Source organism: Babylonia areolata, chromosome 9 (genome assembly GCF_041734735.1).
Source record: "Babylonia areolata isolate BAREFJ2019XMU chromosome 9, ASM4173473v1, whole genome shotgun sequence".
In the NCBI taxonomy this organism is placed as follows: domain Eukaryota; kingdom Metazoa; phylum Mollusca; class Gastropoda; order Neogastropoda; family Buccinidae; genus Babylonia; species Babylonia areolata.
This window is the reverse complement of record NC_134884.1, coordinates 43,462,488-43,489,471: the sequence shown is the minus strand read 5'-3', so window position 1 is coordinate 43,489,471 and position 26,984 is coordinate 43,462,488. Positions and strand designations below refer to the sequence as shown.

Below are 26,984 nucleotides of genomic sequence, written 5' to 3'. Positions count from 1 at the left end.
GTTTTGAATCTGTAGATGAAACTTTGAATGCATCGCCACCAAACAATGGTACTTGCAAATACTTTTTAAAAATCAGTTCAGAATAGTCTCTTGACTCTTAGACCTGTTAATATGTAATCAGAGTTCAGTAGTTTCAAAAATGATATTACATTGAAAATAATCAAACATCTTTTTTTATTTTGTTTTTATTTTTACATCATAGGTCACGTGATCTGTTATGGTGGTCAACTTGTGAGTGAAACATCCGTATTCGGAGATCTGGTGCATTCACGTCGGCCTTTGATGTGTTTTCTTACACTCTACATAACTTAAAATATTTTTTACACCAACGAGTCTTGCATGGGATTACCAATATGATCGGCTAAAGCAATCCAAAGAACGTGTTGCTACATACATCGTCTGTCTGCTATCGTCAACAACATAACTCGTGAGTAGAATGCTTACATGTATCTCGGAATAAACGAGTTATCCACACACACTTCACTAAAGTCACAATGTTTATTATTTTCTCACACGTTTGTGGTATAAATTACACAAAAATCGTCTTCTGTGGTGACTGGTGTCGCTGTGAATAAATATTGTCTCCAGTCATTCAGTTGACTCAATGAATGAATCTTAATTTCCCTCTTCGAATACAGAAGGGCGCGGTTCAGCTGTGCACACATTTTCAGTCGCTACACGATGCTAGTGGTTAGGTATTAAGTTGGGGCATCAGGCAGTGAAGTTTTCAATTGATACAGTAATGTTCACAGGAAAAGAAACTATGTTTCGATTGTGAAAAGCTATCTTTAGTTAGAAATGTTCGGAAAGAAACTGTCATCAGTACAGTACAGTACACACACACACACACACACACACACACACACACACACACACAATGCATCTACTCACTCAGGTTGACTGATCAGTTGAAATGTTGGATTGGTTGGATGGGAAGAAAGTAATGGTAATTGTAATTTGTATGATGTGAAAATTGGGGACTGAGACAGGTCTGTGGATTTATGCAGGCAGTATCTGTAGTGTAGTGTTCTGTGTCATATACAATACCATGTCAAACTGATGCAAACTGGGCCTATCAGTTTGCTCTGCTTGGCCAAATTTGATTGAAAGAACCAAAATTTGATTACAGAGATGAATTTAACAGGAAATATGGAATGGATGTTCATTTTATAACATTTAAATAGCTGCAAAGTATCAGTCAGAGAACATGTACAACACAGAAAGTTGAGCATACCAGACAACTGTACACATGATACCCCCATTGTGTTGGAAATAATATATTTGGTACCCGAAGGAACTGTATATTATTCTGTGACATTCTTAGTAATCTTACAGTTACATCAGATGACAAACTTCCAAATTCTTGCCCAAAGTAGTCAGAGAAAGTGGAAACAGAAATTTCATACAAAAGGGCACTATATAGAATAAGTAAAATTCTAGATATTAAGTTGAAATAGCTCCAGCTTTGTTTGTATAATATATAACCCTAGGAATGGAACGGGGTTGTGAATGATAGCTATTGTGATTTTTGCAGCAATGAAAAGAACAATATTTAACACACATTTTGGAGATGTGAACATTCAAAACTCTTTTGGCAGAGGTTTGAAGAACTGCTTAAGGTGGCATGTCTAACATGTACCAGTATAGAAATAAACAAAAGCATGGAATTGTTTGGCATGGCTCAAAATGTGTGACTGATACAGTATATGACTTTCTGATACTACTTGGAAAAGTGTACATAGATTTATGAAGAAAAAAGTAGAAGATCTGATAAATGGAGACACAACCTAGTACCTTTTGAAAGATACATTTCCTGGCACTAGTAAAGAATAGATCACAACGCAAGAATACATTGCAGCATACAAGATTTTAAAACAAAGTGGCTGTCTTATGTGACATATTTGATACATGCCATAAAAAAAAAAATTAATGTTAGACAATTGGTAAAATTAATTTTTTTTTTTATTAGAACTGGTAATTTTTCTGTCCATTTGTTTGTTTACTTATTTGATAATTGTTTATTTCTTTTCACATTCTTTCTTCTCTTCTTTATACTGATACTATATGTTAAGAAATAGAAATACCCTTGCAAATGAATTGTTGCTGTAGTTTTCTGCACCTGTCTAATGTGTTAACGATGTATTTTGTCTGTTGTGATATATATATAATATATATATGTGTGTGAACTATGCAAACTTCTGGTGATGATGATGATGATGATGAGAAATTCATTATGAGAGATATAACATTACAAGGGAAAAAAAGAAAAAAAAAGTTTGGTTACAGAAAACTTTGGAAGGGCAGCGACCAAAGTTGAAAATAGTATACATGTATGATACTTAGAATTAGATAAGTAACCAAGGAGATGGTGAATGCCAGCCAACAAGTTGGTTGATGTGTTCAGGGCATGCAGATTGCAGTGTGAGTGGTACAGACCATGGGAGAAGCAGCCGGAGGTGCATCGCCCAGTCCTCTTTCACAGCTGCAGATTACTAGTATGTATGCCCTGACTATTGCCATATTGGCGTGGTTTGTTATGATTTATACTGTATGAACTTAGAGAGGTAACCTGTGCTGATGGGCTGGCATCAGAGTGGAGATGGTTGTAGAGAGATTGACAAAATGAGCTTTTATACAGGATTTAAAATAATTCAAAAGTGATGAATATGCTCAGATGCTGTTGTGCTGAATTTTGTGTAATTTATACATTAAATACAGTGATGAAACTGAAAGAGACAGTGCCCTATTTGTTGCTTTTTTCCCCCCTGTGTAATAGTAATCAGTAAAAAAAAAAAGAAAAAAAAAAAGAAGAAAATCTTTGTTGTCTGTCATTATTGGCCAGTAGAGAACATTATTGATACATCATTACATGCTCTTTCTTTTCTTTTTTGTTTTTCTTCTTCTTATTTGTAATAAAGCTTTTGTTTTTTTTAATCCACAGTCCTGTCTGCCAAGCTCACTGCAGTGGGAGGACTGTTCTCCTCCAAACCTGACCCATACTTGGAGCTTGTTGTTGATGGACAGCCACCACGCAAAACTGAGGTGGTGAAGAAAACCACTACGCCAAAATGGGAAGAACACTTCACAGTGTACGTAACAGTGGCTCACACACAGAGGGAGGGATGCCGAAACATACAGTTTGGCAATGAGCTGGGAGTGGTTTATAAAAACTTTCTAGTAGATGTTGTTTTGTTTCATTTGTAACCATGGTCAGTGGAGTATTCTTTTGTTGCAGGTTTTTGAGCCTGTTTTTATGCCAGTCTTAGTTGTGTGCATCATTGTGTGTGTGTGTGTGTGTGTGTGTGTGTGTGTGTGTGTGTGTGTGATGTGTGCTTGGTATGGGTTTCATAAGCTGTTTGCTTCATTCTCCAAATTGTTGCTGTATACATGCTTGAACTTGAAGCTAAGATGAATTTGACAGTTCTTAGCATGATAATTTGTTCACACTAGTTATTCCATTCTCCCAATCCCTGTAATGTGTGTGTGTGTGTGTGTGGGAGGGGGGGGGGACAGACTACACAATCCCATCATTATTCAACACCTCATAATTATGTTGTCTGTTCAGGCTGGCCTTGGTTACTAAACCTACATATAATTACAACCTGGGCTGTTCAGGCTGTCATTTTGCCCTGCAAGCACTGATTATAAATATAACAGTATATTTAGACTGGTTGTCACATACTTGATTCCCTTACAGATGTAGGTGTTAATGTGTTTAACTGTCTGTTTAGACTGTATGTATATGATGCCTTTATAGTTTTTGATGTTTCTGTGGATAACAGTATGCTCAGACTGTCGGTTTCACACTTAGCGTTCTCCTAGTTGTGTTTTTTTTCTGTGTGATTACAGACTTGTCACACCATATTCCAAGCTGGAGCTGCGTGTGCTGAGTTCAAACAGCATTCGTACGGACAGCCTGGTGGGTCAGGTCACCATCATCCTCTACTCCCTTCTGGAGGAGAACAATGGAAAGTGTGAGTAACTTGGAAAGGTGGTTGGGGGTGTGGGGGTTAAAGAATTTAATGGTTTAAAGTTCCAAAAGCCTTTTACAGTCATTTGGGCAGTGAATTCATAACCACTATGGTTCAGCTTTGGAAAGCGAGACCTTGCACTAATGAAATACATTTTTATTCACAAAGTTTTATGTACGAATAGTTTCAGTGATCATAGGCATAGAATTGAGAACAATGAGTACAGGGGGTTCTGAAGGGATGAAATAGACGCATACACAGAGATGTCAGCTGTTAAGATTTTGCAGTATTTTGTTACGCTCAGTCGCTGTTTGTTCCGACGTTATGCCAATGTCAAAATTGTTCCGATGAGTTCATTTTCGACTATATAGATTGGTTACAAGCTTTCCTGTCGTAACATTACCCAGACGCTCTAGACTTATCGATCATGATGCCAGGGCAGTCTCTACTAAGCTTGGTCTCATGTGATGATGCTCAGCTAACTGCATGTGTGTTTACATTGAAACAGCGTTGAGTGGACCAATCAGCTTAATTGTTTGCCCAAACAAGAGAGAATGTGGCTAAATCAAGTTGCGTCACCGTCAAACAGCATCTGTGCCTGTTTCCTGATGTGGTTGAGAGTCCGACTGTTTCTTACCAAATTCAAAATGTTCCTTCCAAATTTCCTGATTGTTCCTAGAAACGCTTGACAGGGGTTGGTATCTCTGCATACATTAGCACCCTTGATTTTATTGTCAAGACAGCGTCAAATCTTGCATACTGATAAACTTTTTCCAAATCTGCTGAAAAAATCACACTCATGTAAACTTGCAAACGTACATAAATCTAAATGTATGTTGGTATCTTTGCAGTGGACAATCTGAGGAGGACCTTTGATCTGAAAGGAGAGAAAGGCAAACATGGGGAGATCAGTGTGATTTTGCATGGACTAGAGGTCAACTTGAGACGGTTCCCAAAGAAGACAAACAATGGTAAGTATTCTTTGCTGTTTGGGGAATGGAGATGGGGGTTTAAGAGAGATAGAGAGTTGGTGTTGAAGTTTGCACGAAGTAATCCAGCAAACATTTGTGTTCAGTGTGTTATGTGTAAAAATAGGCTTTATTATGTTTAGTGGTGCACTAGCATGATATATCACTAGGCCATCAGAACTGGAAGCTATCTGGAATTGAATTAACAAGTCTAGAATAGAAAAACGTGTCCTGGTGTTTAGTAAATTTATGGCAGAAAATGATATTAGAAATAAGTTATTGTTTAACATACTTGTGTTCTGTGGTATGAATTTACATTAAAATTATATAAATGTCATCTGAGAGCTGATCGTGTGACTGTCATTCTCTAGTCGTGGTCTTCTTTCTTGTTTTAACATCAGTTCAGCAAGAGAGAAAACTATATAGGTTCCAAGTGCATGCGCTCACACACACACACACACACACACACAGATTCCAGCCACTAATTTACATCATTGATTCAACTACACTTCAACAGGCCCCAGATCCTCCTCAATCCCCAACGGCACCTCCAACACCCCCACCTCCTCCTCCTCCTCCTCCACCACCTCCACCTCCCCAGAGGGCAGAGGGGCAGGACGCAGCCCTCGAAGCGGCAATGCTGCCGGTCAGGCTTCCAGTGCCCCTCCCCGACCTGCGCAACCCACCAATCGTCACTCCATGCCTTCACCGCCGGCTTCCACAGCACTCAGCCCTTCCACACCTCCGCAGGTTGCAGCGCCCCCTGGTGCCCCTGCTGGCAGTCCTCCTGCCAATCCTGCGCAGAATGGCGCCAGCACTGAGGGAGCTGGTGAGTTGGCGGTACACAGGGAGGGTGTTGGTTGTTTGTTACAGTGTTAAGTGCATTAGCAAAAGGGATGTGCGGTGCTCTAATATTTCTGTCTTTAACATATATGTGTATTGCTTCTATTTTAACTGTTTGCATTGTTGCAGGTGGCATAATTACTCTTTATGAGATAATAAAAGTTACTGCTAAGACTAAACTGGTCTGTAATTGTGAGGGTCTGCTTTTGCCCATTTCTGGGGTGACTGGTATCCAGTGATCTGTGAAATAAAGCTCAAAGACAGTCTCATGACCCAACACTTTAAGAATTGAACATGGAATATAGTTTGGTCCTTGTCCCTTTGCAAAGGATTGAAATCTAATTTTAACTTTAACACTGGGAGTTACTGTTGCATTTGAAATGACATTCCATTTCAGTAGACTCGATGAGGCAAGTATGACAGATTTTTAATTTCATTCCTGCTGGTGTACATGGCTGAAAAGTTGGAAAAGTGCTAGGGTTCTCAGATTTTGTGCATCAGTCAACAGTATCTCCATCTGTGTCCCTCAGTGAACTGTTGTCCTCTCCAGCACGAATGCGAAAGTAAATCTAAGACTGGTCCTAGACTTTTGTGCATTTAAAATTTTTTTTTAAATTGATGTTTCTCAGGGTGCTCATATGAGGTTAGCTGTGTTGGGCAAATGTTTACAAACTATGGGTGTTCTTGTTAGGATGTTGGAGCATGGCAGGGCTTTGTGTTGTTCTGCGGAGCTGATGCACGTGTTGCCTTTTTGCAGGCAAATGTGTCAACAATTTCTCTTTTAAAGACAGTAAAGTATTCTTGCACTAAATAAAGTGTTCTTGCACTTGTATCTTGTGTAGATAGTAAAGTATTTGTGCACTTAATAAAGTGTTCTTGGCCATTTCTCTGAGATAGTAAAGTATTCGTGCACATGATAAAGTGTTCTTGGCCATTTCTCTTTAAGATATGGTAAAGTATTCATGCACTTAATAAAGTATTCTTGCACATGTATCTTGTGTAGTTTCGTATTCTTGCACTTAATAAAGTGTTCTTGCACTAGCGTCTTGTGCATTGGTGCACTGGTGATGGCCATGTTTGTGTTGCAGCTTCTCCAGGGGGTCCCCCTCTTCCCACCTCAGGGGATGGCAGCACTGCCTCTCCTGCAGACCCTGAGCATCCCCTGCCTACTGGGTGGGTAGTGTGTGTGTGTGTGTGTGTGTGTCTTTGTGTGTGTGTGTGTGGGTGTGTGGGTGTGTGTGTGTGTTGGTGTGTGTATGTGTGTGTGTGTGGGCGTATGTGTGTGTGCGTGTGTGTGTGCGCGCGTGCATGTGTGTGTGTGTGTGTGCGCGCGCGCAAGAGTGTGTCTGTGTGTGTGTATGTGTGTGTGTGTGTGCGTGCGTGCGTGCGTGCGTGCATCTTTGTGTATGTGTGTGTGTGTGTGTGTGTGTGTGTGTGTGTGTGTGTAATTTTTGCTGCTTTTGGTGGGCTTTTTTTTCTGCATACATATAAACTGATAAATTTGATAACAGTCTATGTAGCAAATTAGAATTGTCAAAAATTTTCAGCTTTATTGCCTTGTTCACAGGGAGACATGTACAGAAATGATCATACAGATTATATAATGATAATCTATCTATCTATTCATCTGTCTATCGATCGATCTGTCTATATGTATATATGTCTGTTTATATAACACACTTTAATGCGTCTATTTTCTGTTAACAGTGTGCCAGTATGTAACCATACTATTAGCTTGATGTAAGCAATGAGATAATCACTTTATTTAAGGACCTGTACTAAATGTGTGTGTGTGTGTGTGTCAGATGGGAGATGAGGAAGGACAGTCAAGGCAGAACGTATTACGTGGACCACAACACCAGGACCACAACCTGGGAGCGGCCGCTGCCACCAGGGTGAGTGCTGTCTGCCTGACTCCTTCACTGTCAGAACATTGCTTGTGGTGTTGTGTAACACATCTGTGACCTGTATCAACATCTATGTCTGAAAAACAGTTTGTGTCAAACATTCTAAGTAGAAAATTGTGTGATGGGCACAGCACCTGGGTGATAAAAGTGTTGGGACTTTCAGTCTTAGGGTTTTGATTTCTGATCTCCCATGTGAACAGATGGCCAGACCAGCTGTTGCCTGAACCCCATTCATGTCTGTGCACATGCAGAAGATCAAATGTACACGTTAAGTATCCTGTAATACTTGTTGAGAGTTCAATGGGTTATTGGAGACAAGAACATTCAGAGAATGCATGCCCACAGAAACGGAGTATGGCTTCCTACTAAGTGGGGTAAAAACGGTTATGGATATGACAGCCCACTCATTTATATATATACAAGTGAACAATAGAGTTTCTGCCCACAAATGCAGAAAAAGAAGAAGAAGAAGAAGAAGATTTTGTTAAGGCTTTGACACTACATTTGGTTCAAGAATATGTAGTTTTTGGAGCTGCGTGTCAGGACCATAAGAGATACCATGGGAGTTGGAAAAAGATATTGTCATCTATATGTGTAATTTCCACTAACAGTACTTCCATCTGAAGACACCATGTGTTTTTGTAAGCTGATCTGAACTGTTTTGAGTGGGTATTCATGCTTGTAATTTGAACCATAAGTGCAAGACCAAGTTAGAAGCTGACATCTTAAAATTTCTTTAGTCCAGCTTTGTTTGAAAGTTGTCACAAAACCATGGTAGGAAAGGGGCAAAGGTTGCTATGAATTTGGGCAAAGTCTTTCTGCAGTAGTTGCAGATACTTTGGTGATTCTGTGGAGAGATGCAATGAGTGACTGTCATTTGAGGGTTAGTTGTTTTGGTAGTTGTCCTTGGAATCTCTGGTCCATATTGCTGTTATGTAAAACATAATTATAAGAACACTTCAGATTACAGATGTAATATAATGCAGGAAGAGTGCTGTGTTGATGTAGTAATCGGTGTGATGTTGTAATCAGGCTGAGGAGACATAATTATTATTGAGTGAAATTCAGTATGTTGTTTGTTGTTTTTCTTTGTGTATAGTAGCCTTCATGCAGTGTGTGTGTGTGTGAGTGAGTGTTCTGTGCACGTGTGAGTATGTGTGTTTGTGTGTGCGTAGGGAATATTTTGTACTTTTTGATATGATTGTTCATATTTGCAGTTTGTAGTATATAGATTCTCTTCTATGTCCTCATCTGCTGTTATTTGCGTTTGTGCACTATTGTTTACATGAGCCGATTATATGGAGAGTTTGTGCTATATAAATACTGTATTTTTTTTTTAAGGATAGTCATGTCCGACTGTGATCATCAAAACAGCAAAGGAGGCAACTGTTGTCCCGACATTCTGGGCTATAACTTGATTATAATGGAGAGTCTTGCCCCAGTCTCCAGCCAAGAGGGATTCAGGACAGTTGGCATTGGGATGATGCCCAAAAGCCAACTAGTCCCCATGGATGCAGCACTAAGAGCCAGTGCAGTCTTGCCTCCCTAGTTTGAGAACATAGTCTTTCTGAAAAGACTAAACTGTAAATTAAATACCCACTGCAGTGGAGAGACCATAGATGGTAAAGCTCCCACTTTCACTTGGCAGTTTTGCCCATAAGCAAGCTTGCTTACATTGTTGTAATGATATTGTGAGGGGCTTTGCACTCACTTCTCGATCAGCTTCAGATCCACTCTCTTTCTGCATAGCCAGATTCAAACACTACACTTTTGGCCGCTGTTCTTTCTTTGTCTCTGGACCTTGCATTTGGAATGAACTTCCTCTTTCACTTCGTCAGGTCTACGCCACACTCGGGTCTTTTAAATCTGGCCTTAAAACGCATCTCTTCCCAAGATAGCCTCCATCCCCAGCCTCTTCCTTGTCTTCAGATTCTCCAGTGAAGAGTTATGCATGCGTGTGAATGACTGGTGTGAAAGCGCTTTGATTTGTCTCTGCACAAGATTCAGCGCTATATTGATACAAATTGTCATTGTCATTATGATCATCACGGTAGGTGGGAGAGGCGTGTGGATCAGCGGGGGCGTGTGTACTACGTGGACCACAACACACGCACCACAACATGGCAGCGCCCCAACACAGAGATGGTGACCAACTGGAACAACTGGCAGCAGTGGCGCAACAACCGCACTATGGATGCCATGAACCAGCGGTTCCTGTTCCCTCAGAATCCACAGCCCACCACAGACAATGATCCCCTGGGGCCACTTCCTGACGGATGGGGTGAGACTCTGTGTGTGTGTGTGTGTGTGTGTGTGTGTGTGTGTGTGTGTGTGTGTGTGTGTGTGTGTGTGTGTTTGATTCTGTGTGTTGTGTGTTTTGTGTGTGTGTGTGTGTGTGATTCTGTGTGTGTGTGTTGTGTGTTGTGTGGTGTGTGTGTGTGTGTGGCTCAGTGTTTGTGTGTTTGTATGTGTGTGCATGTGCATGTTTCTTTATCCAACGCAATGAAAGGATGAATTCATTTAAAAGGATTTAATGTACCGCAAAATAATGAACACAAGGAAAGATTTAGGTATGTAAATGCATCTTCCCTTAAATATAGAAAGATTTTCAAAGTATTCTCTCCTTACTTGTATACAAAAGTAGAAACTTTGTACAAAAAAGGTGAGGGTTTTTTTCAGTGCAGTTTCTTTTGTTCTCTTACATACAAGCTATTTACAAATGTCCACCTGTTTCCTTCCAGCTCTTTTTCTCTCCTGGCCTGTGTTAAGAAATGTATCATTTCATTTGATTTGATATGAAAACGTCAGTTTGATTTTCAGAGAAAAGAACGGACCCTAGGCGGGACGGGTGTACTTTGTCATCACAAGAACAGAACACACAGTGGGAAGACCCCCGCACTCAAGGGTATGCTGTGCTTTTTTTTGACTCACTTGTGTAAACAAAGTGAGTCTGTGTTTTAACCCGGTGTTCGGTTGTCTGTGTGTGTGTGTGTGTGTCGTGTGTGTGTCCGTGTGTCTGTGTCCGTGGTAAACTTTAACATTGACATTTTCTCTGCAAATACTTTGTCAGTTGACACCAAATTTGGCATAAAAATAGGAAAAATTCAGTTCTTTCCAGTCATCTTGTTTAAAACAATATTGCACCTCTGGGATGGGCACAAAAAAATAAAAAAAGAAGCCTAATTATATGCAAACTGCACTTTACTGTTATATTTATATTTTTTGTATTCTCTAAACTTGGCACTTTGACCTCTTATTCTGACACAACAACAAGAGGAGTCATTATTATCATTTTTTGTTCAAACAGGAACTTCTTTTGCTAAGCATGGAATTTTTATTTATTTTGCAAACGTTTTGGTGCAGATAGTAAAAAAGGGAAATTACTCTGTAATTAATGCTAGGGGACTTAATTTATCACAAGTGAGTCTTGAAGGCCTTGCCTCTCTTGTCTTGAAATCTGATCGTTCATTTTCTTGTCTTGAAAGTTGATTTCTTTTGTCTAAGGGTGGGTATTTTTCCTTTTTTGTTTTCAGGGTTGATGGATTTCTGGTGCTTGGTTGGTCCTTTTTTCTGTAATGTAAACACAGTATGTAATGATCCTGTTTCAGTTGTCTGTATGTCTGTGTATGTATGTATATACTTATGTATGTGTGTGTCTGTGGTAAGCTTGAATAAATCCATTTCTCTGGAATATACTGTGTGTGTTGACACAAAATTTGGCTTACCAAAGAACCATAGCATACCATACACACCACAGAATACATGTGTCTGTGCTGTGTGTAGTACATAGACTACATGTGTGTGCATGCTGTTGGAGTGTGTACATTCCATAGAATACACATGTATTCACGCTATGTGAGTGTGTATTCCATAGTATATATGCTCTGTGTGTTTGTGTGTTTACATTCCATAGAATGCACATGTTCATACTGCGGGAGTCTGTACTTCCATAGAACACATGTATATTCGTACTGTATACGCCTAAACATTCCATAGAATACATGAGTTTACGCTGTGTAAATTTGTACATTTATTTGCACATACTTAACCGTGACCCACTAGTGCAGACTCCGGCAGAGGTCTGACATTCCTGTCATGTGCAAACTACTATCCACTTATGACTTGAACATTCCATAGAATACACATGTTTTTACGTTGTGTGAGTGTGTATATTCCATAGAATACATGTGTGTTCTGCTAGAGTCTGAACATTACCTAAAATACATGTGTTCATCTGTGTGAATGTGCATTTTATAAATTACATATGTGTGTTCATGCTGTGTGAATCTGAACATTTCTTAGAATACATGTATGTTTGTGCTGTATGAGTGTGTACAATTCTTAGAATACATGTATGTTCATGCTGTATGAGTTGGTATGTTTCATAGAATACACGTATGTTCATGCTGTATGAGTATGTACATTTTATAGAATACACGTGTTCACGCTGTGTGAGTCTACATTCCATATAGTACATGTATGTTCATGCTGTGTGAGTCTGTACATTCCATAGAAACTATGAGTGTTCATGCTTTGTGAGTGTGCACATTCCATAGAAGACACTTATATGCATGCTTTGTGATGCAGAATCATGCAGGAAGATCCCTTACCAGAAGGCTGGGAGATGCGCTACACGCAGGAAGGAGTGCGTTATTTCGTGGATCATAACACGCGCACAACCACATTCCAAGACCCTCGGGGAGGACCCTCCAAAGGGTTAGTCGCAGGCTGGTTTGTTTTGTTTATGCCTATAGCTCCGCTCGGGAACAAAGGGCCGCAACAGCACTCCTCCAACGGACACGGTTTGGGGCGATCCTCTTTATCTGGGCCCACGTCATTCCGGCTGCCTTCACTTCAGTGTCCGTACTTCTTCTCCAAGTCTGCCTGGGTCTGCCAACTTTGCGTTTGCCTTGGGGGTTCCAGTCAAGTGCCTGGCGAGTGATGTTGAGTGGTGACTTGCGCAACGTGTGGCCTATCCACCCCCACTTTCTCTTTTTGATTTCTTCTTCTATGGGTGCTTGTTTGGTTCTGTCCCAGAGGTCTTCATTTGAGATGATTTCAGGCCACCTGATGTTCAGGATGTTGCGCAGGCATCTGTTGACAAATGTCTGGAGTTTGTTCCTGTTGGTCTTGGGTAGTGCGCCATGTCTCTGAGCCGTACAGCATGACTGACTTGACGTTGGTGTTAAATATTCTGATCTTGTTGTGAAGTGAGAGGGCTGAAGATTGCCAGATGGGTCGGAGAGTTCTGAAGGCGTGTCTCGCTTTATTGATGCGGCTCTTGATGTCATCGTCTGCTCCACCAGCCTTGCTCACTACGCTGCCCAGATATGTGAACTTTTCCACTTCTTTGATCTCTTCCTGCTGTAATCGGACTGGGTCTTGCTGCTTGTTGTTGATGCGTAGGATCTCTGTCTTTCCGATGTTGATCCTGAGGCCGGTCTTCTCTGCCTCTATTGCGACGCGGTCTAACTTTTCCTGTGCGTGTTGTTTCGTGTGGGAGAGGAGACTGATGTCGTCCGCGAAGTCGAGGTCTTCCAACTGTTTGGTGAAGGTCCACTGGATGCAGGCTGGTTTGCTTGCGTTTTTTGTGTGTATGTGTGTGTGAATTACACAGTTCATCGCTGTGTTCAAACCGTTCATTTGGTTTTCTTAGTTTTTGTGCTTAATTTTGTATTTTAACTACACATACTTAACCATGACCCACTAGTGCAGACTCTGGCAGGGGTCTGATTCCTGTCTTTTGTATTTTTTTCTCAGTCCAAGTATTTATATGAATGTATTTCTTTTGTTCACTTACTTGTGTGTTTGCTTATTGATAACTATTGTGGTATACTTGTTTACTTAGTTATGTGCTTAATTATACATTTTTTCTATGGAACTAGTGTTAACAAATTCATTTTGTTTCCCTAGTTATGTGCTTAATTACATATTTTTCTAAAAGTACTGTTATTCATGATAATGAATTGTTCTTTTACTTTTGTGCTTGATTGTATCATTTTTTCATAATACATTTCTTTACCGTTTTAAATGCTTATTTTCATGTCACTTGTATATCAGTAAGTTTACTTTGTTTACTGACTTAATCATGTTGTTAAGTATATCTTTTTCTAAGTAATAATTGATTTGTTTTTGTTATTCCTTCATATCAGTCCTTGTCATTCCATTCATCAGAATACTTGAAATCTTGGTATATCGTGACAACACATAGTTTCCCCTCCTTTTCCAAGTTTTGCAATCTTTCTAGCTCTGCGTCATGTCAGTGTTTCTTACTTTTAGCTCCCCTCTCTTTTTATTTTCTTGATCCATGGCCTGAGCTTTGCCTTGTTATAGAGCAGAAAAACAAGTTGGTCCCATCTATGCAGTGAGGGACTTGACCTTTGTGTTGTCAGGCCCAAAGGAGCCTATGGTGTACCCATCCAGTATGAACGAAGCTTCGATGGAAACTGGGGCAGTTCCGTTACCTGTGTCACTCCAACGCCCTACCTGGCCATGTCAAAATCAATGTGTCCAGAGAAAACCTCTTTGAAGACTCTTTTGCACAGGTGGGTCATTTTCTGAGAACTCTATTATGCATAGTTTAGTAAACCTCTTTGAAGGGTCAGGGGGGGTGGGAGGAGGTGGGGGGGTGGACATTAAAATCTAACAATGGTTCTTCCACAATTTGAGATGAAGCACTGTGTGTATATATATATATTGTATATAATATATATATATATAAAGATATTTCTGCACAAAGAACAGGAAAAGGTGTCAGTGAACTTCCTACAAATATATTTGTTTTTTTAAATATTTTTTTCTTCACTGATGCGCACAGAAATACATTCCCTCAAAATAATGCAGGCACCTACACACACATAGAGGTATACATGTGTGTAAGCTTATAAAAAAAAAAGAAGTGCACACCAGAATGTAATTCTTCTGCCTGTCTGTTTGTGTTGGCTTTTTTTCTGATTCTCTGTCTCATATCCTGTCTCTGTTTGTCTGTGTCAGCTTTCTCTTCTGATTCTCTGTCTCATATCCTGTCTTTGTTTGTCTGTATCAGCTTTCTCTTCTGATTCTCTGTCTCATATCCTGTCTTTGTTTGTCTGTGTCGGCTTTCTCTTCTGATTCTCTGTCTCATATCCTGTCTTTGTTTGTGTAGGCTTTCTCTTCTGATTCTCTGTCTCATATCCTGTCTTTCTTTGTCTGTGTCAGCTTTCTCTTCTGTTTCTCTGTCTAATATCCTGTCTTTGTTTGTCTGTATCAGCTTTCTCTTCTGATTCTCTGTATAATATCCTGTCTTTGTTTGTCTGTATCAGCTTTCTCTTCTGATTCTCTGTATAATATCCTGTCTTTGTTTGTCTGTATCAGCTTTCTCTTCTGATTCTCTGTCTCATATCCTGTCTCTGTTTGTCTGTGTCAGCTTTCTCTTCTGTTTCTCTGTCTAATATCCTGTCTTTGTTTGTCTGTATCAGCTTTCTCTTCTGATTCTCTGTATAATATCCTGTCTTTGTCTGTATCAGCTTTCTCTTCTGATTCTCTGTCTCATATCCTGTCTCTGTTTGTCTGTGTCAGCTTTCTCTTCTGTTTCTCTGTCTAATATCCTGTCTTTGTCTGTCTGTGTCAGCTTTCTCTTCTGATTCTCTGTCTAATATCCTGTCTGTTGTCTGTATCAGCTTTCTCTTCTGATTCTCTGTCTCATATCCTGTCTCTGTTTGTCTGTGTCAGCTTTCTCTTCTGATTCTCTGTCTCATATCCTGTCTCTGTTTGTCTGTGTCAGCTTTCTCTTCTGATTCTCTGTCTCATATCCTGTCTCTGTTTGTCTGTTGTCAGCTTTCTCTTCTTATACTTGCACACCATTAGTGTAGGCAGATCTTCACACTCCATTTTTTTTCTTGTGTGCAGGTTTTCAAATTGATGCTTTAACTTGAGGAGGTGATAATAAAGTATTATCTTTTTGAGATTTTGTTTTTTCTTTCTTTTTTAGTTATAGTTTCGTTTCACTTACAATTATTTTTTTGTGGATAAAGATGTATTTTTTATGATTGCATACTGTGTGTAGGCTGTGGCCTGTTTACGTTGGCTGTTGCTTTTTAGTGGTTTTTGCTGGAGTGTTGGTTTTGTGTTATCAGTTGTGTTACTGTCCTGTGATGGTGTTGCAGATCATGCGGTTACAGCCCTTTGACCTGCGCCGAAGGTTGTACATCATTTTCAAGGGGGAGGAAGGGCTGGACTATGGGGGTGTGGCAAGGTAAGCTTGTGTTAAGTTTCTCACATTGACTGGTTGTGTCTGGTTTTGCTGGTTGTGTCTGGTTGGTTGTGTCTGGTTTCGTTTGGTTTTGACCAGTTGTGTGACGGGCGCAATAGCCGAATGGTTAAAGCGTTGGACTGTCAATCTGAGGGTCCCGGGTTCGAATCACGGTGACGGCGTCTGGTGGGTGAAGGGTGGAGATTTTTACGATCTCCCAGGTCAACATATGTGCAGACCTGCTAGTGTCTGAACCCCCTTCGTGTGTATATGCAAGCAGAAGATCAAATACGCACGTTAAAGATCCTGTAATCCATGTCAGCGTTCGGTGGGTTATGGAAACAAGAACATACCCAGCATGCACACCCCCGAAAACGGAGTATGGCTGCCTACATGGCGGGGTAAAAACGGTCATACACGTAAAAGCCCACTCGTGTGCATACGAGTGAACGTGGGAGTTGCAGCCCACGAACGCAGAAGAAGAAGAAGAAAAAGAAGACCAGTTGTGTTTGGTTTTGACTGGCCCTGTCTGGTTTTTACTGGTCATGTCAGGTTTTCTCTGATCCCGCAATGCCACCTGGTTTCTCTCCTGTCTGTTTTGTGTGTGATGGGAAGACAAAAACTCACAGGAACAAATTCATAGAAAAGAGTCGCAGAAAGAGTAACAGATTTTAGATTTTTCTTGGGGGTGAGGGTCCAAGCTGCAAAGTCACAGTTTTCCTTTCAATATTGTTTTTCTCCTAAAAACAGATAATGTTATTTTCTCTTCTTTTTTTTCAGTGAATTTAATTTTTCTGCACTCCTTTCATGGTGTGGTCGTTTTTTGTTCCTGGTTTCTTGTTATATGTCAGTCAGCTGCATGTTGCCAAGAAAATGGGGGCTGGCTGGTGTTTGTTTTTCCTCATGTCTGTTAGACTATCTGTTTTGTTTGGTTACAGAGGTGATGTGAATGACCCTGTAATTGTCACATCCAGAATCGGTGAAGTGACTTCTGAGATTGTGACAGCAGTTAGTGATGATGAGCAGTCTGGAACATATCATGTACATGTGTTCAAGCAGTGCCCAATTTTTTGTTCTAATGAGATCAACTTATATATACATTTACAACATGTTTTAAATGTTGCATGTAAGTATCCTAGTTCAGGGTCAGCCCCCCCCCCCCCCCCCGTCCATCATAGACAGTTGTCCTGACATCAAAGAAACAAACAGCACATGTGCTGCCTAACTCTGTGGTGAAAATGGGTCATACATGTGAATGTCCATTTGTTGGTCATGGAAGTTGTAGCCCACAAACACAGAAGGAGGGGCTGTAATTAAAATGAAGCAAGCAGCCGGGCTCCACTCTGAGGGGAAAGGCTTGCTGGTTATGCCATGTTTCAAAGCTTACCCATATACAGGCTTGGATTAAGGGATCTTGCTTTTGAATACAGCCATGCTTTAAAAAAAAAAAATTAAGGGAATGTACACATTAGTTCATGTTTCTAGAACCCACAAAACTCTTAGACATGGATTATAGGATCTGTGTTTGAAATGAGATTTGTTTTATTGGACACAGGTCTATTGGGCATATATATTTTGATGTGCTTGCATGATTAACAGAGGGGGAGGAGAGGGTGTAGGCAGACCAGGCACTAGCAGATGTATGTACTGTTTAGGGAGATGAGAAAGATGTTTACCTGTAACCCACCCAGGGTGTGCACTGACAGCAGACTGTGTGTTTCCACAGGGAATGGTTCTTCCACCTCTCCCATGATGTGCTCAACCCCATGTACTGTCTGTTTGAGTATGCCAGCAACAGCAACTACTGTCTGCAGATAAACCCAGCCTCCAGCGTCAATCCTGACCACCTCCTCTACTTTCGCTTCATTGGACGATTCATTGCCATGGTACTGAGCATGTCGCACTGATCTCTCCTCTGCTACAAAAGAGGAGATGTAGACTGGTCATTGCAGGCAGCAAAGGTGGAATGAATGACTCTAGCAAAGAGATGTTTGGGAAGTGTCTGATTCAGATGTGATTCTGCCGTAATGAATGTTAGTGTAATGCTGTTGAAAGAAAAAAACAACAACAACTGTATTTTTGAAGCAAAAATGGCTTTGCACAAGGATGCTATGGTGACATTTAATTTTTCAAACACATATTTGCAACTGATTTTTTTTATAGACACTCCGCATGTGTTTGATTTCACACTCAGACAGAGAGACAGACAGGCAAGCACATGCACACACATTAACAGTTGAGTTGATAGACATTCAGCATGGTTTGATTTCATACTCAGACAGAGAGACAGACAGGCAAGCACATGCACACATTAACAACTGAGTTATTATTATGAGCATTTAGGCCTAATCTTGAAAATAAGCCCTAGGCATTTACAAATAGAACACGTATGTAAATATCAACAAACAACAACAACAACAATAAATTGAACACAGATACCAAACATTATCAAAAATTATTTCCCCCCTCCCCCCAGCATGGTTTTGATTTCACACTCAGTGACAGACAGGTAAGCACACACACATGCTCATGCACTCATGCTCACATGCACAGATACACACACACACATCCACACAAACACACCCACCCATGCACACACACACACACACACACACACACACATCCACACAAACACACCCACCCATGCACACACACACACACACACACACACACACATAAACACACACACACATTCACACAACCCCCCCCCCCCCACATACATACACCCACACTACTCCCACACACCCACACTCCCCTTTCACTGACTGCAGTCACGGTGAATGTCCGTCCTCAGGCCCTGTACCATGGCAAGTTCATTGACAGTGGCTTCACACTGCCCTTCTACAAGCGCATGCTGAACAAGAAGCTGACCATCAAAGATCTGGAGAGCATCGACCCAGAGTACTACCAGTCTCTGCAGTGGGTCAAGTGAGTACACCTTACCAGTCGGAAGTTTCAGTTTCACTACACATACTTTACTGTGACCCACTAGTGCAGACTCCGGCAGGGAGTCCGATTCCTGTCCTGTGCAAACTACTATCTGCCTATGCGGAGAAAACGAAAGTAGCTACACCCCCCAAAACTGAGTGTGGCTACCTATATGGCAGGGTAAATAAACATCATCTTCTTTGTTTGTCCCATGTTAACTTGTTTGTACACTACTGGGGTTTATGTGTATGACCGTTTTTACCCCACCATGTAGGCAGCCATACTCTGTTTTTGGGAGTGGTAAATAAGCAAAATAATCATACATGTGAAAAATGTTACATGTCTGTCTGAGTGTGATGTGTGAGTGCCTGAAATCTGATTGAATAACAGGAAACAAATGATGAGCTCCCAATGGCAGCCGTCAGTCGGCTCTACCCAGGTAGGCAACCTGTTGTGTAAATGACCCTGTATTTGTAATGTGCTTAGAGCTTGGTCTCTGACTGAGAATAGGCGCTATGTAAGTATCCATATCAAATCAAAAGTTTCAGTAGCTCATGGAGGTGTCATTGCATTTGGGAGCAGATGCTTGATCAGCAGCATAACCCATCTTCCTAGCCTGGCCGTAAGTGCATGCATGTATGTATATAATTATGTGCCTTTCAGTGTGGGTTCCTTCTTCAACATTTTGCCAAACACTTGTGTTGCCACGGGTTCTTTTTCAGTGCGTCAAGTGTGTGCTGCACATGGGACCGCCTCATCCAAACGACTGTATGCTTGGTTTGATTTTTTTCCAGTCAAACTCCGGAGAAAGGGTGAGACCAGGATTCAAACCCAGACTCTCACAGACACTGTATTGGCAGAGAAGCATCTCAACCATTCTGCCACCTTCCTGATTCTAAAAAAAACATATGAATGAAGGGGAAATGGGTTGGGGCTGATATTCCAGTATAGTCAGTCGGCACTGACAATCAGCTGAATGTACTTAACCTGGGTGAAAAAAATGGAGAGACAGGGGAGGGATGGGCTTCCCCAAACACAGCAGCAGTGAGTCAGTTGAGCACTGCCACTGGTAGCAGTGAGTCAGTTGAGCACTGCCACTGGTAATAGTGAGTCAGTTGAGCACTGCCACTGGTAGTTTTGGGTCAGTTGAGTACTGCCACTGGTAGCTTTGGGTCAGTTGAGTGCTGCCACTGGTAGCAGTGAGTCAGTTGAGCACTGCCATTGGTAGCAGTGAGTCAGTTGAGTAATGCCACATGTAGCAGTGAGTCAGTTGAGTACTCCTTGTAGCAGTGAGTCAGTTGAGTAATGCCACATGTAGCAGTGAGTCAGTTGAGTACTCCTTGTAGCAGTGAGTCAGTTGAGTACTGCCACATGTAGCAGTGAGTCAGTTCAGTACTGCCACATGTGGCAGTGAGTCAGTTGAGTAATGCCACATGTAGCAGTGAGTCAGTTGAGTAATGCCACATGTAGCAGTGAGTCAGTTCAGTACTGCCACATGTAGCAGTGAGTCAGTTCAGTACTGCCACATGTAGCAGTGAGTCAGTTGAATTGCTGGCACTTGTAGCAGTGAGGTAACCCCTTATTCAAGTCTGACGGTCCAGTAACATAATCTTTGTTTAATCACACATACTTAACCGTGACCCAACTAGTGCAGACTCCGGCAGGGGTCTGACATTCCTGTCCTGTGCAAACTACTATCCGCCTATGCGGAGAAAATGAGAGAACTACGGCCGATAACCTTGTTTTGTTTTGTTTTTTTGCAGATATGTCTAATACCACAAGAGTATTTTGTACACTAGGCATTCTACCTTATCAACAAATCTAGCTGTGTATTATCAGTGAGTCTTTCCGTGTATTATCAGTTAGTCTTGCTGTGTATTATCAGTGATTCTAGCTTTGTATTAACAATGATTCTTGCTGTGTATTGTCAGTGATTCTCACTGCAGGTCTCGGGCACCGGGGCAGTTCATGCAGATGAATGCTGAGTGAAGTGTTATGTGTTTTGTGATGGGCAGAGACAACAACATCGAGGACTGCGGTCTGGAGCTGTTCTTCTGTGCGGACTTTGAGGTTCTGGGCAAGATAGAGCAACACGACCTGAAGCCTGGGGGTGGCGACATCCGCGTCACGGAGGAGAACAAAGAGGAGTACCTCAAGTAAGACGATCTTTCCTGCTTGCCTCCCCTGATTCAGGTCTCGTTGAGGTCGTAGGTTCAATGTGCATTGCTGCCTCACTGAATGTTTTCAGTTCTTTAGTGTTGGATTACTGTATTGACCAGCATTGAGTATCTCAAGCAAGACCATCTTGCCTGCATGCCTCCCCTGAATCAGGTCTCGTTGAAGTTGTAGATTCAGTGTGCCGTACTGCTTCACTGAATGTTTTCAGTTCTTTAGCATTGGATTACTGAATTGACCAGCATTTACAGGTGCATAGAAAGGAAAGACAGGATCGACTTAGAGGTAAAGAAAAACGAACGATTCAAGGGGGCCGAGTCGAATCGAGTACACAGAATGTAAGAATACAATAAACTCAAGCCGCATGCAGCAAAATAAGGCCATATGAACATGCTTAATTGCCAAAAAAAGCGTAAAATGAGACAGAGTGTAAACCTGACAAGATGGTGTGGAGAGCCTTGTCCAAAGGAATGATTCAGTGCTTGTAGCTTTTATTTATTTACTTATTTATTTATGTATGTAAGCTTATCTATTATTTATTCACCTTTTTTTTTTTTTTTTTCTCAAGGCCTGACTAAGCGCGTTGGGTTACGCTGCTGGTCAGGCATCTGCTTGGCAGATGTGGTGTAGCGTATATGGTTTTGTCCGAACACAGTGACGCCTCCTTGGGCTACTGAAACTGAAACTGAAACTTGTAGCTTTTAGAGGCGTTTGATTGGCTGGGAGCGGACCGGGCAAGATGGGTTGTCTTTTCACTGTTAGCCACGCGAAATTTGGCCAAGCAGAGCAAACCGATAGGTCTAGTTTGCATCAGTTTGACATGGTAAGTATATGTATCACCAAACATGGAGTATAATACAAACTCCTCCTTTTAGCTTGAGTTGGAAATGTGAAAAATATGGCGCAGATATTAAAAAAAAAAAAAAAAAAAAATGATAGAATAAATTGCACATGTAAATGCAAAATATAACATATATGGAAAATGGATCAGAATGCTCACAATTTGATTTTGGCTAGAGTTAGAAATGTGAAAAATATCACACACACACACATTTCACAAAAACATTGAATGTACATATATTTCACAATAATTGTTATACTCTTCTTGGTCTTTGTAATTTCCCTGGCCTTTTTGAGTCATTTTTTGTCAGTGGAAACACAGACGTTCTGGCGGTAAATGTGCTGGAGTCTGCAGTGCGTGGTGCAATGTGTGTGTTTCTGTTGCAGCCTGATGACCCAGTGGCGGTTCACGCGGGGCGTGGAGGATCAGACCAAAGCCTTTCTGGAGGGCTTCAATGAGGTCGTGCCACTCCAGTGGCTGCAGTACTTTGATGAGAGGGAGCTGGAGGTGGGTGCTGGCTGGAAAGTGTGTGTGTGTGTGGTTGGGGGTTTTGGGGGCAGGCAGAGGGGGGTGTGTTAGGGAGGTGAAGGAAAGAAGAAAATGGGGCAGGCAGAGGGGTGTGTTAGGAAAGAAGAAAATGGGGCAGGCAGAGGGGGGGGGTGTTAGGAAAGAAGAGAATGGGGCAGGCAGAGGGGGGGGGGCGTGTTAGGAAAGAAGAAAATGGGACAGGCAGAGGGGGGGTGTTAGGAAAGAAGAAAATGGGACAGGCAGAGGGGGGGGTGTTAGGAAAGAAGAAAATGGGGCAGGCAGAGGGGGGGTGTTAGGGAAGAAGAAAATGGGGCAGGCAGAGGGGGGGGTGTTAGGGAAGAAGAAAATGGGGCAGGCAGAGGGGGGGGGCGTGTTAGGAAAGAAGAAAATGGGGCAGGCAGAGGGGGGGGTGTTAGGAAAGAAGAAAATGGGGCAGGCAGAGGGGGGGGGCGTGTTAGGAAAGAAGAAAATGGGACAGGCAGAGGGGGGGTGGGGGGGCGTGTTAGGAAAGAAGAAAATGGGGCAGGCAGAGGGGGGGGTGTTAGGAAAGAAGAGAATGGGGCAGGCAGAGGGGGGGGGGCGTGTTAGGAAAGAAGAAAATGGGGCAGGCAGAGGGGGGCGTGTTAGGAAAGAAGAAAATGGGGCAGGCAGAGGGGGGTGTGTTAGGGAGGTGAAGGAAATAAGAAAATGGGTGGTGCTGCACTGTGGTGGTGAATTTCACACAAAAAAAAAATGTAGCAAAAACTGCAATGCAGTGCATTATAAAATGGTACAATGCAGTGTAATGCAATGCAAAACAGTGCATTACTATGCAATACAATTATATCCAGTCACGATTGACCATGACCATCAGAACAGCAGAGGAGGCAGCTGCTGTCACGACTATCTGGGCTAGAATTTGGTTATAGTGGAGAGTGTCTTGCCCAGGTTACATCCCCAGTCTCTCAGCCAAGAGGGTTTTAGGACAGTCAGTGCTGGGGATGGTTCCCAAAGGCCAGTTTAACTAGCCCCCCAAGGCTGCAGCACTAAGAGGCAGTGCAATTTTGCCTCTGAGTTTCAGAGTCATAGTCTTTCACTAAAGAATTAACTGTTAATGATTTCCCATTGCAATGGAGAAACCATTGATAATACAGCTGTCACTTTGCTGTTGGCCCAGCTGTAAACTTCAATACAGTTAGAGACAGTTACACATTGGGTGCAGGCACAAACATGTTACAGTTGACAAGGTTATGTCTTATGTCCATGGGCAGCATGTCTGTCAGAGGAGAAGAAACTGTGTATGCTGGGAAGGAGTGTTTTGACAATTTCTTGACTGAAACAGTGCTGGGGAAGTGGCAGATGTTCATTTGGAAAGCATGTGGTTTGGGTAAAATTTTGCTGTACACATTTTAGAAATCGCAGCAGATTAAAGTGCGCTGAAATGGTATGTGCGTATTGAGTGAAGAAAGGAAAATCAAGGTTGAAGAAAATGATGCCTGAGTGGCATTCAACATTGCCTTTGTCCATGGCTGTGTCTTGATATACCATGGATCAGGCAAGCTGCTAGTGGAACATTCAGTGCTGTTGAAACTTAAGAAAACAATAAATTGTCTGATGGGAATGATATTGGCCAGGATAAAGTAGTTGGAAAATCTCTGCTTTTACACTCGTAAAATGTGTTTGGACAGTAAGAAAGAGAAATACTGTCATTGTACTTTTTATGGGTCTTCTTCTTTTACCTTTCTGTGAGTTGCAGCTCTTGAATGGGTGGGCTTTTTCTTATAGTATGGCCATTTTAATCCCACAGTATAGGTACCCATACTTCATTTTCCAGGATCATTATGGGTATGGAAGAGCTGAGCATCTACTGTCAGCTGGATTGAAGCTATTTCAAGAAGGTTGTGTCATTTGCAGCATTCTGAGAATTGTTGAAAGTGTGCTGACATTGACATCTGCACACTAAAGCTGCAGACATGTTGACTTGTCAGAATTTTCTCCCCCATCCTTGAGTGGTAGACCGGTGGCTTCTTATTCTGGTGAGACAATAATAAACTGAGGTCATATGTGTAGCATACACCTAGCGCACATAAAAGAACCCATGGCAACAGTAGAGTTGTCCATGGCGAATTTTGTAATAAAATCCACTCTGATATGTGTGTGCGTGTGTGTGTTCATGCACGCTCAGTTGGTTCTACCATAGTAGGCAGCCTGTTGTGCAAATGACTGTGTTTTTAAAGCGCTTAGAGCTTGGAATCTGACCAAGGATAGGCGCTATATAAGCATCCATATCAGTCTGTTAATCAGTCAAAATTTACAGCACTGCGGGTGACTGTGTTTTCAGTTGATGTTGTGTGGGATGCAAGAGATTGATGTGGACGACTGGGAGCGGAACACCATCTACAGACATTACCAGCGCAACACCAAGCAGGTCGTCTGGTTCTGGAAGGTACGCCCATAGGGGGACCTGCATGGCTTGAAACACTGCACCTGCACATACATGCACATTTTATATGTCCACACATACAAACACATTTAAATCTTCATACAGACAGACACACACACAGAAACACACACACACACTCGCATATAAATGCACACACTCACATTCAACACCCACACCCACATGGCTACTTATTATGCATGCACACACACACACACAAACACACACACACACACATGCACATGCACACACACACATACACACACACGCACATGCAGACACATACACTTAACACTCACAGATGGAATGATGAACTTCAGTATGTTGACTTTAATCAAAATCTACCTCAGTCTTTGTGAGAAGTAAAGCTGACCTGTAAGGAAATCATACTACAGTACAGTGATCACAGTGAATCTGTTGGATTTTCCTACTTATCCATTTTTATCTTTAACCCTTTGAGCCCTGACCACAGCTTTACCGGTGGTGGGGAGGAGTGGCATAATGCCTGGCCACCGGTTGAGTGGTGCGTAAACACTTGTGTCATGTTTTGCTATTGGTTGACTTATATTGAAGAGCCAATCAGAAAAACCGTAATATTCTGACGTCAGCAAACGTAGTACCAACATTGCTGCGCCTTTTCACTGTGTTTTGTGCATGTGCTTTGGATAAAAAAGATCGATTTCTACCATGAAGGGTACAGAGTCTCAACCTGACACGCCTCTTTGATCAACTGATTCTGCATGCTCAGATTAATTTTCAACATCACTGTCTGTAGCAAAATCATCCGATTCGAATTCCACCTCACTATCAGAGTAATCATTGTCATACTCTACTTCCGATAAATCATCAAGCATATCAATTACTTGCTGCGTTGTGTACAGTTGTTTTCTTGCACGTTTTGTCCCTGATTTCTGCCCTGATGGGCCAGGTTGAGACTCTGCATGCTTCAAGTGTTTATGCACCGCTCAACCGGTGGCTGGGCATTATGTCATTTTTCTCTGCCACCGGTAAAGCGGTGGTCAGGGCTCAAAGGGTTTAATACCAGTTATTTGCAAATTTTGGCTCAGGAGCTCAGGCAGAAGGGTTAAAATTGCTCAGGAACTCAGGGCTCAAAGGGTTAATGGATTTTCACTGGTTTTTTTTTTTTTAATTCTTTTAAGTTTTTTTTGCTCATTTGAACTGTAAAGTCACTAAATCCACAGTATGATCAAAATAAGAATGACGGAAACATTTTTTGTTGGGTGCTTGGATTTTTTTTTTTTTTTGATCAAACGTTTACTTCTTTTAGAGAGCATTCATTGGGTCACCATTCTGATTCTGAAAGTGGTAGTCTGTTACTTCAGACTGTGCATGAGAGTAACGATGAAAAGGGGAATGCACTGTCTTCATTTTCCTCAGAGCAGTATGATGATGATTAGGACAGACAGTGATGATGCTGATGATAATGAAACAGCCAATATACTTTGTTTCAGTTTGTGCGTGAGATAGACAACGAAAAACGGACACGCTTGCTGCAGTTTGTGACAGGGACATGCAGGCTGCCTGTGGGTGGCTTTGCTGAACTGATGGTCGCTTGTCTTGTTTAGTTGTACTTTTTTGTCAGAACACAGTAGCTGTCTTGGTCTGTCGCTTGTCTTGTTTAGTTGTACTTTTTTGTCAGAACACAGTAGCTGTCTTGGTCTGTCGCTTGTCTTGTTTTGTTGTACTTTTTTGTCAGAACTCGGTGGAACCTACGTTTTAAGGAGGAAGGTGGCAGAATGGTTAAGACGCTCAGCTGCCAATACAGAGAGTCCGTGAGGGTGTGGGTTCGAATCCCGCTCTCGCCCTTTCTCCTAAGTTTGACTGGAAAATCAAACTGAGCGTCTAGTCTTTCGGATGAGACGATAAACCGAGGTCCCGTGTGCAGCACGCACTTGGCGCACTGAAAAAGAACCCATGGCAACGAGAGTGTTGTCCTCTGGCGAAATTACGTAAAATGAAATCCACTTTCATAGGTACACAAATATGTAAGCATGCACTCAAGGCCTGACTAAGCGCGTTGGGTTATGCTGCTGGTCAGGCATCTGCTCATAGTAGCTGTGTCGGTCTGTCGCTTGTCTTGTTTAGTTGTACTTTTTTGTCAGAACACAGTAGCTGTCTCGGTCTGTTGCTTGTCTTGTTTAGTTGTACTTTTT

The 26,984-nt window shown here is 41.8% G+C and overlaps 1 protein-coding gene across 1 annotated transcript in view; it reads left to right on the top strand.

Annotated features, from left to right (window-relative positions):
- The first annotated feature begins 213 nt into the window (after positions 1-213).
- Positions 214-26,984, top strand: part of LOC143285495 (NEDD4-like E3 ubiquitin-protein ligase WWP2) — a 34,303-nt gene continuing 7,532 nt past the window's right edge. Inside the window, 21 exon segments of the mRNA XM_076592820.1 lie at positions 214-427; positions 2,405-2,495; positions 2,942-3,089; positions 3,850-3,974; positions 4,823-4,942; positions 5,457-5,768; positions 6,871-6,955; positions 7,588-7,677; positions 9,744-9,970; positions 10,510-10,594; positions 12,277-12,405; positions 14,082-14,125; positions 14,128-14,234; positions 15,834-15,922; positions 17,646-17,805; positions 18,714-18,847; positions 20,863-21,003; positions 22,250-22,370; positions 24,712-24,816; positions 26,283-26,378; position 26,609. Coding sequence (XP_076448935.1) covers positions 2,438-2,495; positions 2,942-3,089; positions 3,850-3,974; positions 4,823-4,942; positions 5,457-5,768; positions 6,871-6,955; positions 7,588-7,677; positions 9,744-9,970; positions 10,510-10,594; positions 12,277-12,405; positions 14,082-14,125; positions 14,128-14,234; positions 15,834-15,922; positions 17,646-17,805; positions 18,714-18,847; positions 20,863-21,003; positions 22,250-22,370; positions 24,712-24,816; positions 26,283-26,378; position 26,609 — 2,377 coding nt within the window. The 5' untranslated portion in view covers positions 214-427; positions 2,405-2,437.